The 19,172-nt window shown below is 55.6% G+C and overlaps 5 protein-coding genes across 5 annotated transcripts; all 5 read right to left on the bottom strand.

Moving 5' to 3' along the window:
* Positions 1–179: 179 nt before the first annotated feature.
* INS49_014842 (uncharacterized protein) lies at positions 180–586 on the bottom strand (the record flags this gene model as incomplete). The annotated part of the gene is made up of 2 exons (XM_043175531.1): positions 180–339; positions 417–586. 2 exons carry the CDS (start codon positions 584–586, stop codon positions 180–182), a joined length of 330 nt encoding a protein of 109 aa, XP_043020488.1.
* A 633-nt stretch (positions 587–1,219) lies between these two features.
* Positions 1,220–2,002, bottom strand: INS49_014843 (uncharacterized protein; the record flags this gene model as incomplete). Its single annotated transcript, XM_043175532.1, has 2 exons — positions 1,220–1,638; positions 1,732–2,002. The coding sequence occupies 2 exons, from the start codon at positions 2,000–2,002 to the stop codon at positions 1,220–1,222; spliced, it is 690 nt and encodes a 229-aa protein (XP_043020489.1).
* Positions 2,003–5,316: 3,314 nt separating this feature from the next.
* On the bottom strand, positions 5,317–7,103 carry INS49_014844 (uncharacterized protein; the record flags this gene model as incomplete). The annotated part of the gene is made up of 3 exons (XM_043175533.1): positions 5,317–6,464; positions 6,517–6,759; positions 6,821–7,103. The coding sequence occupies 3 exons, from the start codon at positions 7,101–7,103 to the stop codon at positions 5,317–5,319; spliced, it is 1,674 nt and encodes a 557-aa protein (XP_043020490.1).
* A 2,006-nt stretch (positions 7,104–9,109) lies between these two features.
* INS49_014845 (uncharacterized protein) lies at positions 9,110–10,138 on the bottom strand (the record flags this gene model as incomplete). Its single annotated transcript, XM_043175534.1, has 1 exon — positions 9,110–10,138. The coding sequence occupies one exon, from the start codon at positions 10,136–10,138 to the stop codon at positions 9,110–9,112; it is 1,029 nt and encodes a 342-aa protein (XP_043020491.1).
* Positions 10,139–13,308: 3,170 nt separating this feature from the next.
* INS49_014846 (uncharacterized protein) lies at positions 13,309–15,011 on the bottom strand (the record flags this gene model as incomplete). The annotated part of the gene is made up of 6 exons (XM_043175535.1): positions 13,309–13,911; positions 13,971–14,002; positions 14,067–14,610; positions 14,670–14,689; positions 14,754–14,828; positions 14,894–15,011. The coding sequence occupies 6 exons, from the start codon at positions 15,009–15,011 to the stop codon at positions 13,309–13,311; spliced, it is 1,392 nt and encodes a 463-aa protein (XP_043020492.1).
* Positions 15,012–19,172: the final 4,161 nt, after the last annotated feature.

Consider the following 19,172-nt stretch of genomic DNA (forward strand, 5'->3'; position numbering starts at 1 on the left):
TGGCACGGCGTTGGCTCTGGCTCTGGCTCTGGATTCGGGAAGGTCGGGTGGACCCAGATTACAAAAATGGTTGATGGGCTTGGGGGCACATCTGATAATGTACATGAAGGCTTTGTACAAGGCGTCTATAATGAGACATCATGAACCTTTTTTTCCCTCCGGGCGTTCGCGGCCAGTTCTCACTCATCGTCGTCCTTTCCGTACTCCTCCTCAAACCTCTGCCACATGGCTTTGTCCCTCGCTATCCGCCGCTGCATCCTCACATGGGCCTCATACTGCCGTATCCTGCTGTCGGCCTCGACCATGGACCCAAACGCCATGCCCGACATTTGAATGTACCTGGTGAGATGAGAGGTCAATTGGGCGTGCCGCCACGGAAATACAACGGCCTGAACCCAGCCCGACCGGTCACTTACACTTTGAACTGAATCGTCAGGCTCCGGTACAAGGGCGATGTGAGGTACCCGATCCCACCGAGGATGCCCGCCAAAGCACCCCACTTGACGGCGCCGTAGACGGCCCCGCGCGTCGCCTCCTTCGCGGCATCAATCGCCTCCTCGTCCTTCATTGCTCCGTGGGACCGCATCTTGAGCTCATGGCCTAGGGGCCCGGCCGGAGAGAGAAGGGTGAACACGGTGGTCTTTCAATTGGAAAGATTGGCTCAATGAGAGGCTCAACGGATTGTTTGATTGAACTGGTCGCGTGAGTTATCCGGGGCGCTGCGAGAGCGAAGTGAGTTTGGGGAAGCTTGGGCCCGGCAAAATGCACAAGCTCGCGCGGTGCGTCATACGAGAGCTCGGGGGAAGTGGGGCCGTTTGGGCCGTCCCTGAACCGCCGGCCGAGATGCGGCAGGGTACGGAGCTGGCCCATGAGGGTGGTCACGGAAATGGAACCACACGGTGGTTTGCGTATTGACTTTTGAATTCGATGCGATCTAATGCTTCCTTACACTCCCTATACGTATGTCTATCGTTATACTTCCTATGCGCGTTCCTCACGACCACTTGGAGCACCTGCTACACGTCTTCACGCTCTTGAAAATTTATGCCATGGGCTTACGGGGCGGTTCTGCTGGTCTCTGTTGCTGCCTTGTATGGCCATTATATTGGCCGCTGCCCTGTATGGCCCTTATACTGGCTGCTGCCCTCATGGCCATCATAGTGGCTGCTGCCTGCATCTTGCGACTGGCCCTGAGTTCCTCGCCGCTCGCACCGTTCCGCTACCCCAGCGCGCTCAGCGTCCCCTTGGTGCTCGGCACCTCGCCCTCCCTGCCGGGGATCCTGCTCGTCGCCATGCGTATCGCTACGGCCAGCGCCTTGAAGGCCGACTCGGCCCTGTGGTGGTCGTTCTCGCCCCGCAGGCAGTCGACGTGCAGCGTGACGCGCGCGCCCTGCGCGAAGCTCTGCAGGCAGTGGGGGATCATCTCGCAGCTCAGGTCGCCGATCTTCTCGCGCTTCAGGCCCAGGTCCACGACGCTGTACGGACGGTTCGAGAGGTCCACGACCGCGCGGCTGAGCGCCTCGTCGAGAGGTGCGTATGCGTAGCCGAAGCGCGCGAGCCCCGCCATCGAGGTCAGCGCCGTGCCGAAGGCGCTGCCGAGCGCTATGCAGACGTCTTCGGCGGTGTGGTGGTCGTCGACTGTGGGGAGACGGGTGTCAGCCTCTCTGCAGGGCGCCATATCGGGGCCAATTGGTCTGGCATCGGCTCAGGCTGGACGGTGCAGTGACTCACTGTGCAGGTCGCCCTTGCAGGCGATCGCCAAGCTCCAGCCGGCGTGTTTTGCCAGCGCGTGGAGCATGTGGTCCAAGAAGCCGATTCCTGTGTTGACGCTTATCGTCTGCGATTTGCTTGACTGCGATGCATGCCCTTGCGCCGTGACGAGCCTCGAGTCTGTCTCTGGTGGGAATGCGCCGCCGTCGAGATTCAGGGCCAGCTGGATGCTCGTCTCGTTGGTGTCGCGCGCGAGGGCTGTCCACCGTGGGGCTGAATTCGAGGTGCTCATGGCTGCAGCAATTGCTCCTGTGAACTCGGGATCTGCGGCAAGTAAATCGCGAACTCGTCGAAAAAACAGAAGCGTCTCTGAAGTGTTTGTTGCCGGTCAAAAAATAAATCACTTGCTCTGACGTATCCTTGTCAATCCGCGACTGGCGATAGGTGGGCGGCACAGGGTCAATCTGCAGGGGTCGCGCTAATAAAGTCGGCCGCAGCAAACTGACAGCTTCGGAAAGAGCTGGTGGTATTCAAGGGCATAACGCCTCAACCACGAGCCAGTATGTGGTAGGGTCAACTGCACTCCTGACTCAAAAGGTTGGCCACCTTCAGACTCCCGACTGAGAGTAAATAGTGGTCCGCCGCCTACCTACCCAGGTACCGTACCGCGCAGTGTATGCCGTGTCAAAACGGTCCAGCTAAAAAGAAGCTCTCCCGAAGAAGAGCTGCGTGAAATGGAGCCCTTTCGAATGCAGCGTGGGGCCAGCTCAAGCTTATCGACAAGGGGCCCGCCTGCCAGCCTAGCTTGCTTATGTGTAGCCCCCACGCCCTCACATTATTAGGGTGTAATTGCCGCCTAATGGAACGCTGGAAAGAGGCTGTTTCGCTGCTAGAGGGACTGCAGTATGGCCCGAGGGATGGCCAAGTGAACGTCCGCACCACACCCACACTGCGCGATACGGTACCTAGGTACTTAGGTAGGTAGAGGCTGGGCTAGCATGTAGTGGGTTCTCAGCTCCAAAGCTGCACCACATTTAAACCCCACAGAGTTCAGTAATTTGAACGACTTTCCTACACTCATCATCGTCAAAGACTTATAGCTCTGGGGGGTACTCTTGTACCTAGACATACATACTGATCGCTTGCCCTGCTTGAAGGGCAAGCAAGCACAGAGCAGTGATGAAATTACAAACTGAGCTCACTCACTCATTCATTTCATTTACTTCCCTTGGTGCGCCGGCCGCAACTGGTTGGAATCGTCCATCGCAATCTGCTACGGATTCTACGTGGGCCACTGCATGTTCTCCAAGTGGAGATGGGCATGCTTGACTTGGGAAGTTCAGGCACTTTCCAGCATGCGAACCCTGCTTTTAGCTATGTTTATCTTCTTCGAAGTTCCCAAGATCCCCATAGGCGATTGCTTTGCACAGGGTGGCCCAGACATGAGACTTGCATGCACATCGAAGTTTGGCCGCAGAATATGGCTTCAGACCTCCGGACCCTAATCCTCATGATTACTGGGCAGTGAGGCGTACTTCAGTCACCACTCTTGTGTGTTTGGCTCTGGATCGATCGGGCTGGCCAAATTGAATCATTTCCTCGGATTGGGCGTCATGGAATCACCTTACATTTCTGCCTAGATAGAACAGACGATCCAATTGACATCGACATCCGATCACAGAAGGACATGGAATTTGCGATGGCTCGAAATGCTTGACACTGAGACGGCTCAGCTTGAATTGGCAGGCTACCTGGGAATTTCTAACCCGATACATGACACTTGCGAATGACCAAATACCTTGGTACCCAACGTTGCTATGTAATGTCGGTGCATATTCTTGTGACACTGGCCATGGAGGCAAAGAACCAGAACGTTAAGAATTGCATCGCCAAAAAGGTTGACCTTGTCATAAGTTGACTTATAACTCTGGGAGGGAAACTCTCATTGGGGACTGGTACAGCATATGACGATGCAGACCAGCCATATCCCATCCCTAGAGCACCCAGTCCCAGTCAGGGGAAGAGGGAGTCTTTCTAAGACTTACCTTGAAGAGAAGAGAAGAGAAAGAAGAAGAGGCGAGGATCCGGACCAGGGCGTCTTTAAGTATTGGAGGCTGGACACCAGGGCTGCGCGGTTGCCGGTAATGACAATCTTCCAACAAGGCAGGAGCAGTCCTTCCTCCCTTCAACGCCTGCGCCTGCACCGCTGGAACAGGAAGCAGTGCCAGACTCCAGGAAAGCATGCCAGACATGGGACCTGAATTGGCAAGCATGCACCAAGGAAAGGGACTCGTCATGGTACCGTACTGTAGGATGGCATGCTTCTCGAGAACACGCCGAGATGGCTCTCACGGCCGTGCTAGCTGGTCACCTGGGCATTTATCTATCAGTCGCGTATAACGCGATAATTCGGGACCTGCTCATCGCTTATCCCATCCGCATCATGGACGAGGTCTTCATGCAGGCACGATAACATGTCGCGGAGAGAGCGGTGATCCTGCTGGTAGCCTGTCGGGCAACGGGTAGCCTGGGCATGAGCACAGCTGCTATTTCCTCACACTCGGGGACCACCTTCCTCCCATCCATCCATTCTCTCACTCCTTCTACTCTAGGATAGACCAGGCCAGTGCAGTACCAAGTGACGTATTCAACGTCACCATCATTGTGCACGACGTCGCTGTTATGCCCCGTCTAGTGCATGCGTGTAGCATGCTGTATTATGCAGTCCTTGGAATCCTTAAGAAGTCGGGCGCCTTTCTGAGTATGTAGATGTTTGGATGTAAAAGCTTCGTACACAGATTCCTCAGCAGGACAGAGTAGAAGAAGCCCCTGCAATATGTCTGCCTCCTACTCTCCCTTGGCTCCCAATGTTTCCACGTATTCTGTCGCCAGAGAAGAGTCTGTCACATACTCGCACGCTGTTCTCATGTTGGCGACACTGTGGGAGCTCACTCGCCTCTGCAGACCTTCTGTCACTGTCTGCCAGAAGGTGTGCACCTTTTGGCCCAGTTGGCATCACCACAGATACTCATCAGCAAGGGCCTCTGCGAGGCCGAGAGGCCAAGGCTCTTGTTGTCTTCCTCGGTGCTTTCCCATATGTCTACGAAGCTATGTAATGGAAGGGCTTGGCTGACCTCGGTGTCTACGGTGTGCTGATATGCCGCAGCTCGACAGACTGGAAACCATCCCCGGAACGGAGGCGGCTGTGGCTGCGACCGAGTCCGGCCAGTAATCAAGGTCGTCGGCACAGCAGTAGGACTTACGGCCCGTGAAGCAGCAGCTGCCGTCGCCGTGGTGGGCTGCGTTCGCATGCCCAGCACCCGCTGCGGCAGTTGGTGGTGATGGGACAGAAGGGCGCCGTGCCGCTCCAGTAGCAGTTTGCGGGTCCAGCTTTGGTCATCTCATGGCAAGGCAACTGCATACTAGGTAACTAGGTAAGAATGTAATGCACGTCATTAAGATGCATATTATATCCAACGAACGCCAAGCTAGAGTGGTATCTATCTCCCAGCATCCCAAAATGCAGAAACAATTTGTCCCAATTATTAAGTACACATGTAGCATTACAGACACACACTTCACTTCGTACACACCCCAGCTCCCGAACTACCTCTGCGGCGGCGCAGGGAACGATATTTGTATCTGCTGGGTCTCCACCGGGCTCCCACTGTCCCTCCTCCCCTTCTTGCCCGACCCCCCGGCGCCCTTGCGCCCGTTCCTCGCCGGCAGCGACGACCTGGGGGGCGGGCCAGACGGCGGCGGCGGCGGCGGCGGGAACCAGCACGCGTCCGCGGCCTCGCGGGGGCTGGGCCAGCCGTGCTTCTGCCTCATCAGCGGCGAGGCCGAGGAGGGCGTCGCCATGCTCGGGTAGCCGCTGCCCTGACTGCTCATAGTGGTGGTGCTGGCCTTGGGCCTGACCTTGTTGCCCCCGACGCCGGACGACTGGGGTGAGGTGGTCGACGCGATGCTTCCGTGGCTGGAGGGCACGTAGGGCGTGGTCCGTAGCGGCAGCGATGGGGGGACGGGCTGGGACGAGGCGATCAGCGCGGCGAAGACGTCGTTCCGCGGCGACTGGCGCGCTGGTGGTGGGGCGACGAGCGTGGTGTCGATACTCAGGGGTGCCTTCTCCGAGAAGCCCTTCTTCTCCGGGATTGAAAGTGAGGGTTGCCGGTCAGGCTGCTCCGGTATCATCGCTGGGGCACCAAAGGTGTGGAAAGATGGCGGTGGGCCCTTGGGGCTCCAAGAGGGTTCATATGACGGACGCTGCCTGGACTCGATGAAGTACCTTCCCGCTGGAGCTTCATTAGACGGAGTGACTGCTGATACCTGCGACTGGGTCATCGCATCCAGTGAGCCGTAGGCTTGGTTTTCTTCCACCGGAGTAAGGTCGTCTTTGAAGAACTTTGGAGACATAGGCGAGGCCAGGATCTTGCGGCAGTGGAAGGAGAATGACGAGTTCCGCTTGTGGGACTTGTTGGACCTGCCCCAGCGGGGCTCGATGCCGAGATTTGTGCGGTTCTTGCGTCTTCGGATGCGGATGAAGATGATGGCAGCGACCACGAGAAGGAGGACAGCCGCGCCGATTGCAATGCCTGCGATGGCTGCTGTGCTGAGCTGCACGGAATCGGCGGAGTCGTCCTGCGTGGAAGGATCGACGATTTTAACAATCGTGCGAGAAAACACCGAGTCGCTGAGGCCTAGTTTACTTGTGACATTTGGCCTTTGAAGGCACCCGGCTTGCAAGGCGACGAGGGCTACGGCGGATGAGCATTTGCGCTGCGATGGAGAGAGGTTCATTTGACTCACCATTTGCGACGTAGCGGGTATCGCCACTAGAACCCACGCAGGTGAGGCACGCATTGTAGAACTCCCCAGTCACAGAACCATCGTCGCAATAACCATATTGCGACCCTGTTGTGCTCAAATCCCCGTCCTCGAGTCCAGACCTCAAAGCGCCACAGGCGGTGGAAGTCACGCATGGGTTTGATCCCGAGCCAGTGTCATTAGGGAACCCATATACGCATTGATCAAAGCTAAAACGGAGATTGTCTGTGCAGAGAATCATGTTAGAGATGAGCCGATTGCTTTTCCAAGGCAGACAAGAACTCACAGATGAACCAGTATTGGTCACTCTCTGAACCTTGCTCAAAGGTGCTGGTTTGCAGGCAGGTCATACACTGCTTCCATTTGGAACCCGTGCTCGTGTTGTTCAAGGCCACATCCTCGCATACGACATCCGATGATTCGGTATTAGATGAGTTCGGATCTGACCTGTCCAACGTTGACGAGTCTAAGCACACGGAGGAGCAAGGAGAGTTTGGTGTCACTTGAAGGGCGATAACATTAAAAGAAAGGACGAGAGTGAGCAGTGTATATAAAGAGCGGATTGCCATGATGAAGACTTCAATCACCTAGAACCACAGTGGGAATATTGTCAATGGCGTTCTAGTTGAGATTTCTCCGTGTGAAAGTGGCTGGAATGGTCTGGCGAGAACTGAAAGATCGAACCAGTGTCCTCAACCAGGAGGAACGTTTCGATGTTGTCGATTAAATGAATTAGGTATAGTAAAGGGATGAAGGAAGGACGAACAAAAGACAATAGAGAATCCGAAATTACTTGGTGGTATGCTGACAGGATCAAACAAGTCCAGCTGCAAAGAAACAAATCCATCCGGGGAGACGAGCATAATATCAACGTGGTACAGCCATCTGGACACCGCTCCAAATCGGGAGAGAAAAGAACCTAATGTCGGCAGAGGTCACTATCACACGTTATCCAGCCGCTGGGGGGGCCCAACATCGATGGTGATCCGCCAAATTGGGCCAGTGGGAGAGTTTCTCGCGATGCAGTCCAACGGTGGTGGCTGCCAGTGGACCCCGGACCCCAAGACCAACGGCTCGGGACTCGTCATACATCGGACGAGTGCCTGGCCTTGGATCGGGCCAAGGTGTGTCCCGTGTGGGCAGAGCACGCAGTCCCGCCCATCGTGCGTCGGGGTGCACATGGGCAACGTGTGTCTTGATTGGCCTGGCCACCCGCCGGCGGTTAAGCAATGTAGCCCTCCATGCATCCATAAATATTTGGGGCTGACCCCACAGAAGTGGTAGAGTTGGCGTGATATTAGCACGACCACGGCTGTATTGGGCCTTGAGAGTCTCATTTCTCCTTGAGAGGAATGCCTGTGAGCGTCGATCAGGTCAATAGACTCTCCTGCTGGCTTCGAGCATATTGAGATACTCACAAAAACAGGCGGTGGAGATGGGTCGAGATGCAGTCACCCAGACACTGAGAATGCGTTGTTGTGCCATTCACGCTATTCATACTCTGCAGTAGCGAATCCCAAGACTCATCTTCAAAATCAAATCATTGCGGAATTGGCACGGTTACTGCAGCGCATAGCTAGTCGAGTAGTTGATGCCAGAACGTGACGGCCAAAGGTGAGGGTGCCGAGCTAGCCATAGCCTTCCGCTCACATCATTCTGCTGGCCCGTTACTCGTCAACCCCAGCGCTTAGAGATTGCATGGGGGCCCCCTGGAGGATCGGCAGCTGTCAGTCGGCCGAATCAGGAAGCCTGGCTGCCAGGGACACCTGGACCCCCATGGTCCACGCCTGCCAGCTCTGGCCACAGGCGGCCGTAGGCTATGGGACGTGCCCCCGACTGTAACGCTGGGGCGGGATCTGCAGCAGGGCAGGCACGACCAGACTGGATCGGATCGTTTTGCTGCCGTTTCTGGCTGCTGCAAATCCTCAAACCTTTTCAACGTCACTTTATCCACCTTTCCAACACCTGCGCACTTCCATGCAGAGGAACCCGTGCCGAACTTCACCTCGTCTTCAAGATGCCCCGGTCGTTCTCTAGGGAACACCCTGTCACTCATCTGAAAGGCGACTATCAGGCTCGTCCCTTACTTGCGCTGCTGCCGTCGGCAGGAAATGCACCAACCCAGCAGGAAACACACTGCCTCATCGACCTCATGCTCTGCGTGACGCCAGCTGGAAAAGACTGCTTCCGGATCATCCCTCGTGTTTGAACAAGACTAGGAATATTTCTAATAGTCACTGTGGGTGTTTCTAGGTATCTACTGGTATTTCCAAATGCGTTTCGTCCCAACTCCCAAAGATAAGCTCTCGGCTCGGCCAATTCTGCTCTTTTCCAAACACGTCCGCCGTTCATTATGCCCCATGCCCATGCCCACGCCCTCGACAAGGGCCATGTCCCTGTCCTTGAAACCCGAACGCCACTCATTACAGTCATTACATCTTTACCAGGTTCTTCAGGCCAGCATGATGCTTCCCTCTCCCTTGATACAATAGTGGAAATCTCTTGCAAATGCCAACAAACGCCGACGCCGACGCAAATGCGAGTGCTCAAATGCCCACACTAACTGACTGACGGATCAGTTCACGAGCACGTTCGTGCCAGTCACGGTAAAATTGGCAGTGTACATGCATCGCGCCCCGGTCTCGACGTCGCAGTTGGCGTGGAACACCATTAACCCACCGCCCACGATGCTCGTTGCGCCGCCGGGCGACGTCAGGCCGAAATTGCTGGTCTCGACCAGCGAGGGCGATCTCGTCCGCTTGTATGGGCCCTCTACCGACTTGGAGAGCACATACTTGACGTCGTACCTCGTGTCGGTGTAGCACCAGCTCGAGTAGAAGAGTGCATATGAGCCCTCCTCGGTTTTGATCAAGTTCGGCGCTTCGACCAGCGGGCCGTCGGCGTCTGTCCGGTCCAGGATCTGGGTCGCGTCGCCGATCCGCGTGATGCCGTCCGGGCCGACCTCTTGGAGCATTATGGGCGTGGGAACGATCGGCTCTACGCCGTTGTTGCAGTTGCCCCCGTTGCCGATCGAGTTGCCGTCGATCTTGTACACAACAAACCGCCGCTGCGTCTCATCGTCGTAGAACCCGGACGGGTCGATCGACCCGCCCTGCTCGAGGTCGCACGCCCACGGCTCGTCCTTTGCTGTCCACGGACCCGTGACGTCGTCCGCCGTCGCCGCGCCGATGCAGTGATGGCTGCTGTTAAGCAGCTGTGCTGAGTAGTACATCACGTACGTTCCGTCGGCGACCTGGCGAACATCGGGGGCCCAAACGTTGGCATTATCCTGCCATGCTCCCGCATTAGGGAGGAGGTCGGAGTCGATGTAAGTCCATGGGCCCTCGGGGTCTGCAGCCTTTGCCCACTGGACGTTTCTCTGGCTCCCGTCGATCGGCCTTGTTGCGAAGGCGTACCAGCCATCCCCACCTTGGATGATTGCTGGGTCTGGGAAGTCCCGGGCTATTGACGGGTCCTTGGGCTCTAAGACATCCCACACGAAGAATAGTCCGGCCCTGCTGGGTGCGGCCGCTGCTTGTCCAACCCATAATGTGGATAAGCTGAGGAGCGCGGCACCCAGGGATGCTTTGGATAGAGAGATCATGGTTGTATCAAAATTTTGTGGAGGAGATTAATCGATTAGGAGTTGAGTTCTCATATGCGAGCGAATGTTTATTAAGGAAGGAACGAGAGGTCGCCGAGGGCGAGTATTTATCGATGAGAGTGAGGCAGATATGTGGTGATGAGGCAAGTCTTGGAAGACGGTAGAGCCCCTTGAGACGACGCTCGGTCCTGACCTGGGTGGGAGGGTATGGGTGGTTGTTTGCTTTCCAGAGGCGAGGACGTAACTGTCTGTCTCATCTGCAAGAGCAACCGTCAGAGAAAGACACGCGATACACATACACGACATCTCGCGAACGGTGGGCAGTCGCTCCCCTTCGTTTTATACCACAGCCCAGTCTGGGGGGCACGGACAGAGCCCTTCGGCCAGCGGCCACTTTCCCTCCCTCCTCAGCACCCCCTGCCATCTCGAGGACATCGCCCGCTGTCATTACAGGACGGTCATGCAGATAGGAACCAGCCAGGTATGCAGTCTTGAACTTCTCCCCGTTGGCATGTAACGCTGTTCATCCCGACTTGCCCTGTCTGAGGCGCCCGTACTTGCGACACAGGTGGGGGCATAAAGGTCCCAAGGACGCGAGCTCCTAGTGCCGGGCGCGAACAGGACCTGGGCATATGCGATCCCTTCAACCACAGCCCCGTGCCCTGGCACCCATCGACAAGGCTGGCCTGTCCCAGCAAGCCGGACCGATCTGAGGGCAGACGGGCAGGGTCTGCACTTCTTGCCTTGCTCTCACTCGCCGGGTGCGTTGCACGGGTGGGCACCTCGCCGCCCGGCCCGCCCACCCTGTTGATGCTGGCGGGTCCCGCTCCCCCATGTTTCGACCTCCTGAGGCTCTGCTGAAATGAGGTCTTCAAGCCTTTGCGATGGAATTTTCCCACTTTGCGCGGCCCTGGAGTTCCATTGGTCGGTGGGTTAGATCTCCCTACTATATACTGTGGTCCTTGCACGCCCTCCTCCTTTTCCAGAAGAATTCCAAGGTGGGATGCGGGTCTTTTTTCCTTCCCTTTTTTAATTTTCTTCTTCATTCTTTTCTATTTCTGTTTTCACATTCTCTGGCTGCCTCCCTCCCTGAATTGCTGGCCTGCGACCCGCTTTCCGCCATGGGTGCCGAGACACTTGGTGACGTGTGGCTCGCATGTGCTGTTTTAGGACGCTGCCAGCCTTATCAATCAAGGCGTGCGGTTACTTTTGCGTGCATGGAGCCGAATGGGAATCCACTGCAGATCCGAGTCGGAGAATTTCCAAACTCCACGATGCACATCCCGATCCTCTGGAAACTTTCTTCTCCAACTTGAGCCCACCCCAAATTTTTGACACCACCACCCGTACTCGTTATCAGTCGAGCTCCGTATCAAACGACGTGACAGGCTAGTGTCGCTCCTGTCACCAGACCAGTCGAAACAAAAACCGTCTGATGCAGTGCGACGGTCCTCCGGCCGATCATAGCACACGTAGCACGCGGTCGTTTCTATCGGCCCCTTCCCGGATTCCGAAGTCTGACTACCTCCCCGTGCAGCCGGTCTAGACCACACATCTGTAGACTTCGCAAGCCACTGTCGCTCGCCATCGCGAAACGGAGCCTGTGGTGATCGAACGCGGCTTTGTCGGCCCAGTCTCTGGATGACGGCGATGATGGGGTAGTGGGAACCTTAAGCAGCGGGCTACTCAAGCCAGGCGGCATGGCAACGCAATGCAGGTTCCTCGAGATGACGTCCTGCACAAGTGCACAAGTGCGTAGTGGCGCAGGCCAGGCCAGGCTCATCGATTGTCTCTTTGGCGGCATGCGCCCAGGAGACGAGTGCCGAACCGTAATAAAATTAAAGACATATGCGTCCATCGAGGCAGTGCCGTAGACCCTGGCTCGAGATGCAACCCATGGGGGTAGACTCGTTTCCGGGATGGGCGAGTGAGGCATTTCGCTCAAGGCTGTCTCCGTGCCCAGACTCCCACAGACACCATCAGGAACCGTTCTGACGAAACATGAAGCGCCGCTCGCTCTTCACAGGTCGGTGGGCGGGCAGGCTGGGCACGCGAATGGGTGAGCTATTTCACGATGGGAAGGGTAGGTTGCTGGGGAGGGAGGGTTGGCCCCGCGAAACGGTGGACTCGTAAGTGTCGAGTTTCAGGGGCTCATAGAGAGGCGCGAACGACGTTTCGATCCGGAACATGTTCTGTTCTGTTCCGTTCTGCGCTCGCCTGTTTCCCTGTTTTCTCAACCTCTTTCTTTACGCTCTTGAGCGTGCGATTGGCCTGGGCTTTGGCGACACCGCGACTCTGTTGTTTCCGTCCCAGAAGCGGACCACGCTACTCCCCAGAAACCGCCAGAGAGGATCGGGTAAAACGCGCTCACGCAATCAGGAGCCCCCCGGAGGTCAGAGCACGGTGGAAGCGAGGAAACCAAATGGGTTTTGGAAGGAAAGGGCAGAACGCGCAAGCAATGTGAGGATACCAATATTCGTCCTGTCTTGTCAGCGACTGACTGGAACAAGCCCCTGGCTTCGACGTTCATCCGCGCCACGGCCGGCTGCTTTCAGCGAGTCCGTCGTGAAAGGAAATGTCTCGTAGGTCAACTAATGTTCCTTCAAGGCTTGCTCACAGAATCAGCTCGCAGCGGGCGAGGACGATGGCTTTCATGATGAACGGCGCGTTCCCTTGTGAGGCATACGCATCCGATTGAAACCTCGGCTGAGCATTAATACTGGAGCCTCTTAGGAGCTATGGCCTCGTGCCCCAAGCTCTTCGAGATCTCCTCCGCAAGACAGGCAATGGCCGTCGGCAGCGTGAGCCTTATCGAGCTTCAGCCTCGCCTATCGAGTCATGGATCACCGGCCGCAAAGGCTTGTTCAACTACAAGTCTGAGTCACAATGCTGCAACCCTCCGACACACATATGAAGAATTGATGTTTTTTCCTCTTGCATTTGCCCTCAAGCGCAGGCTGGCCTGCCCCTATCTGCCTCCTCCAAAGAAAGGAACCAATGTCCATGCGAAACTATTAGACCACCCTCCTAAACGCCTTTTTTTGATGAACCCCCCTCCGGTGATACTACAACAGCAAAAACGCCAAGTGGAACGGGTGAGCTGACTCCAGCCATGATGATATAGTGGTATCAAGAATTTTCCTGTTCAGGACAGATGTGCAGCCATAGGTTTAATCACTGTCATCCTCTTCTTTGGACGCCTTCTTGGCCTTCTTCTCGGCCTTCCTGCGCTTGCGCTCTGCCTTCTCCTCTGGGGTCTCGCCGTCGTGCTTCTTCCTCTTCTTGTCCACGGAAGCGCCCTCGTCCTTGGGGGTCTTGGGGGTCTTGGGAGCCTCAGCGGCAACAGCAGCGGGCGCCACGGTCTGGGGTAGGTCGGCAGCAGCGGCCTCTGTGGGCTTAGCAGCGGCCGCCTCGGCACCGGCTGCGCTGTAGTCGGTGTACGAGTCCGTCCACTTGGCAGGGGTGGCCTCGTTGGGTCGTCCGTACTTGTCCAGCTTGCCGTCGGCCTTGAGCTTCTTCTTCTCAGCGGCCGTAGGGCCGAGACCCCATCTACGGGGGTACAGGTCACGCTCCATGATGCAACGCTTGACCTTGGCGACAACACCGTGGTCGCAGGTGGTCATCTCGACGGCGGACATCATGGCGATACCAATGGCAATGGCCTCGCCCTTGGTCGTGATCAGGACGACCTCCTCGTGCTGTTCAATCTCGGACTCGTAACGCAGCAGGCCAGGCAACATCAGCTTGGCACCGTAGGTGATGGCTTCACCGCACTGTCCTTGACTACGAGTCGCTTGTAGCCAAGCAGCAGGGTCTCGAGAGGCTGGATCACTTTGCGCAGGTATGTCTCGTCACGGTTGTTGTCTGTCACCAGTCAGTCTTGCGGTTCAAAACCCACATGCACACCCATGCATCCACTGTAACATACCGTATTGCCACTGGGCATCGAGCACGTCGTGCAGCGTGACCAGATCCTTGTTCTCGTCCATAGCACCGGAACGCACTCGCCGCAGCTCCTGCATGTGCGCGCCAACACCGAGCAGCAGACCCAGGTGCACACAGAGCGTACGGATGTAAGTGCCGGCCTCGCAGCTAACCCAGAAGACACCGAGGTGGCGGTCGTTGTCGAACTCGATGAGCTTGGACTGGTAGATGGTTCGGATACGCAGCTGGCGCTTGACAGCAGAGATCAGGGGAGGGCGCTGGAAGAGCGAGCCGGTGAGCAGCTCAAGGGCGCGGGCGAACTCGGCCTGGCCGCCGGGCACCTTGTCGTGGAATCGTACGACGGCGACGTACTCCTTTCCGGCTCCCTGCTGGGACTTGACCAGGCGCGTGGCGCGGTCCACGCAGACAATCAGACATCCTGTGACTTTGGGATCGAGGGTACCGCTGTGGCCGGTCTTCTCGACGCGGAGCATGCGCTTCACCCAGGCGACGACTTCGTGGGACGAGGGGTTCGAGGGCTTGTCGAGCTGGACGGGGAAATGATGTCAGTACGGAAAGTGGGTTTGGCGGGAGGAAAGGTTCTCACGTTGATGACACCAGAAGAGACTGCCAAGAGTTAGTAAGAGTGCAATTGATGTCGTGTCGGGCGTGCTGGTGGGGAACAACATACTGTAGCTCTTGATGTCTCTCATGTGAGGCTTGCAGCCATGGGGAATGGGTGTGAAGTGCCCGGTCCTCACGAGCACTACGCGCCTGTTAGCAAAGTGTTCTCGCCAGAATCCAGAGCAGGCTGGCAGATCGCGTCCTCACGTTTGTCATAGTTCTTGAGCAGCAACGGCCAGTCGCTGGTGTTAGCAGCAGGTGTCGTTGCCTGCGGCTTGATGATATGCTCTTCCTCTTGGGCCTTGGCCGCAACCTTGTCCGCCATCCTGATTATTCGAGAAACAGGAACGAATCAAGCCAAAGGAGTAAATGTCAGTGTGGGGGGAGGAGCCGGTGTCCTTCTCGGAGTACAGAAGTTGTGTAAGAAGGATGGCGGCCAAGTTTTGTTTGAATCCAGGAAGCTCTCATGGTAGCCCAAATTTTTTTGAGTGTGGAGGAGCACGGGCCATCCGCAAACTCAATTTCGGCGCTAGCCTGATTCGGGCCGCCCGCGTGGGATCCGGCTCCGCCGGGTCCTGCACCGCCACATAATTCTCACGATCCTCCCAAAACAATCAGAAACGGCTCAATGGTCTAGTCGTATGATTCTTGCTTTGGGTAACGCGCACTGCAAGAGGCCTGTTCTTATTGATTTCTGTTTTCAACGTTGTGTTTTGACAATCCAGCGAGACGGAGATGGACGCCCTGGTCTCTGGGTTGGTGGCTGAGAGCCATCAGCCCTGCCTCGCAATCACTTGAGAACACTTAGAGTACTTTGTCGATGGCAGCCCGAATATTGTCAAATTGAAGAGGTCTCCAAAATAGCATATAGTTGACAGCTCCCAGTGTTTCAAACGACTGCCTGTAATTCAGCTGGAGAACTCCCAGTAGATTACCTGAAGTAGGACAACCTCCCAATAGGACAACCTCCCAATAGGACAACCCCCCAATAGGACAACCCCCAATAGGACAACCTCTTATAGGATCATGTCTCAGGATCATGTCTCATAGGATAATCTGCAAAGACTTGTATGTCTGAATGTGGTAAGTTCTGATCTCTTTGCTCAGTTAAGTGAGCACCCGGCAACTGTCTCAGGACTCTGCGAGCTGTACTGGTGAAACCTTGGCGGCCGTGGCAACTTGACAGATTACATTGGTGCAATTTAGCAAGCCAGCAATGTTGAAGTCTAAACGGGAATCATTCCTGTTCTGCTCTTCTACTTTTTGCGGTACGTCATGACAAGTTGATTGACTGTTGTTATCGCAGTGACGTTCGGATCTGGATCCACCAGTATAAGTGCATATGCATGAACGTGGAACTGAATTAGCAGCTACCACGCGTCAACCTGACAGGTGGAGCTCTTCATGATAGGCTGACTGTTGTGTTTCCTAGTCTGTACCTAATGCTATGGGGCTATGGGATCTGGTGCCAGACCATTAGGGCTCTCATACTTCTGTGAACTGGTATGTGGGCTTTCCCTCCTTAGTATCTCAAATTTTACGCAACAGCGAGCGAGCATGGCGGGTATGTGGCCGACTAGCCACGCATCGGTCGAGCTGGCTGCCACACCATGGATGAACCTGTCTTGATGTAAATAAGTATTTCTCCATTCTGGTATTGTGGTTCATGGCTGTCGGCGTGGCTCGATGGTCTTCGATATTTTTGAACCGCCGAACTATCGAGGAAGTTGATCCGGGGCAGCGGCACCCAACTGCATGGAGATAAGTAGTTGGAATGTGTGAGGTGGCTTGTGGTTGAGTAATGCGATGCGGCTTGTCGGTAGGCAACTTTTCGTGAGGTAGCTTGTCCTGAGGTAGCTTGCTGTGAGGCTGCGTGTCGGGAGTCGGCTTGACGACTTGTTGTGGCCGGCTTGCTGTGGCGGTCGTTTATTGATGGGCCGGTTATGACAGTCCTTCGACAGCAAACCGAAAGGATACGGGTCAGCAGGAGCGCCGCACGTCCGCAGTCGCCACGTAGGCTTTGTGTAAAGGGCAGATTACGCGGCCTTCGTAGCCCAAGGAGAGTCCACTTGTGCTCATCAACATCTCTGGTGCTGGTTGTTTTGAAAAAAAAAAAAACTTCGTGGAGAGGTGCGAAGAACTTAGTCGTAGAATTCCCAAGGCGACGATGCTCGCACAATGACGGAGCGACTGAAAACTCGTAATCCTATCCTTGGAAGCCCGTACCACCGCATTACCGGCAAGAGGGTCTCCAACGTGGATGTAGAAGCTGAAGAGGCTGAGAGGCTAGAGTTTCGACTTGAATATTGTCATGAGCGACCGGATTTGTGTGCGATCGGCGCTAGGAAAGCTGTTCCAATAGGTAGACGGAAGTAGGCTCGCTTTGAAACACATAGAGAGGCTGCTCAGTGGCGTCGATAATCGTAGTGCTGCGGCGCCGGAACAGAAGACTTCTCAGTCCAGATGTCAGCGAACTTCCACATGATCGATCGAACGAAATCATCTGAGTACTTACGTACATCAAGACCGAAACACTGCAGTCTCTCGTCAGGCATGAGGAAGGGTGATCAAGTATGAAACTTTGGGTTGGTTCCAGAGATGCCGCTTGGGCATCTTTTCTTCCATCAAGGCCATTGAAGCTGACTGAATCCGCTTGGAAATTTTGCCCGGAACGCAAAGAGGATCTGTAGCAATTGCCCCGCGGGGTAGTGGGAGCCGTTGGAGTGGAGATATTCTGTAGTGATCAGTTCTCCTCCACGTACGCACGAGCCGAGGTGTTCTTGTCTAGCCGCCTCTATTGTGACAGCACATTCATGTCGCGAATCCGTGTCCGTATCCCCGTCGTGGCCATGGGTTTAGTGAATTCTTTCCGCCGACTGCGGTAACGATGCTGGAGTATGTGTTCCCGGTTCTTAGTAAGTAAGGTATGGCGCCAAAAATAGTGTGCTCCCTTGAGAAATGTGAATATTGGCATAGGGCAAGGTGGTTGATGTCATTGTTGGCTCTCTTGTTTCTGCCTATTCGCCACTTAGAGGCTCGACAGAAAGTGCCTCCCTGAAAATCAGAACTGGAAATTAGAGGAGTGTTCTGAACTCCGCCGCCCAGGATGGCGCAAGCTTTGTTTGGTGTCGGCAGGAGCAGAACATGACTGTTGTGGACGATACCGCCGTCTGGTTTCGCGATGCCATACAATATTATTGGAAGTACTTAGCTGTCAGGTATATCGAAGCGCTGTATTCCGTATTCTTGGCGCAGCACGACGAAACGTAGTCGGAGTTCGTGCGGGAATATCAGAGCAATAACTTGCTGGAGGGATAACTTGCTGGAGGGATAACTCGCTGGAGGGATAACTCGCTAGAAGCATGGCATGCTGGAGTCGAAGTGAAAGGTCGAAATCCGACGAGAAGAACATACAGCGCCGAAGAGGGTGATGTTTGAAGTCTGGTGAGGCCAAGATTGGCTTGGAGTGCTTGGAAGGGTATCATCTGTCATCACAGCTGTATTGTTCCTGTGGATGACACATGTGCGACTTTCAACTGGCCTGCTGTGCTTGGCTGCAAAGGTGGCCGGAGAGCTCCTGAGCGATGTCGAGGGAGGGCAGACATCATGGCAGATTGTCCATTGAGTCTTTGAACCTCGAAGATGAGGATGACTGGCAGGGATCCCTTTTCGATGCTTCAACAGCAAGTTGAGACATTTCGAATGGGAAGCATGTTGTGCTTGACTCGTGGGATGTTATCAGGTCCAAGCGAGATCGCGATTTCTTGCTGAGGAGTCCTCATAGCGAGATGCAAGGTGGGCTGCAAAGTGCTCCAAGCACTGTCTGCTAGACCTCCGGATAACCGCTTTTTCAAGAATGCTGTGGAGCGTCGACTGGTGGGAGTGCTGCTTGTGACTGCTGTTGGATGGGGATATTGCAGAGGAGCAAATATTGACCAGGGTAACCAGGCAGCTGTGGGCCAGGAAACTGAGGCTGTCTGCATTCGAGCAAAGCACCTGATGGGCTGGATCAGCAAGGCCTGGTGTGAAATCGGGACGCGACTGTTCGAGCGTCTCTAGTGGATTGTCAGATGTCTCCGGCACAACCGTAATCGAAATGGTCAAGCAAACCACGGCGGCCGGCAGAGACTTGGGCAAAGCCGATTCGTTCTTGGCGGTCTGGAAAGGCAGCCTCCGCATCGTGGTGGCGTCTTATTGTTGGATCTTCCCAGTTCCTCTTGTCATTCGTGTCGTGGCAGTCAAGTCATTCTCAGGACGCCTAGAAAGACAGCCTCCCCATCCTGGTGGCATCGCCTCGTGGTACCAGCTTGTCTTGTTGCGCCGTACCAAGGCAGTCCCATCCCAGCACGCCTAGAAAGACAGCCTCCCCATCGGGTGGCGTCGTCTCATGGTCTCTTGTCAGATTGTCTTTGGGGTGCCTGGGAGTCGCTCTTTCCCAACATGGCAGCCACGCACCCGCGCTCCTTCTAACATCGGGAAGGTAATC

The sequence above is a fragment of the Diaporthe citri genome (genome assembly GCF_014595645.1).
Source record: "Diaporthe citri strain NFHF-8-4 chromosome Unknown scaffold_8, whole genome shotgun sequence".
NCBI classification, from domain to species: Eukaryota; Fungi; Ascomycota; class Sordariomycetes; order Diaporthales; family Diaporthaceae; genus Diaporthe; species Diaporthe citri.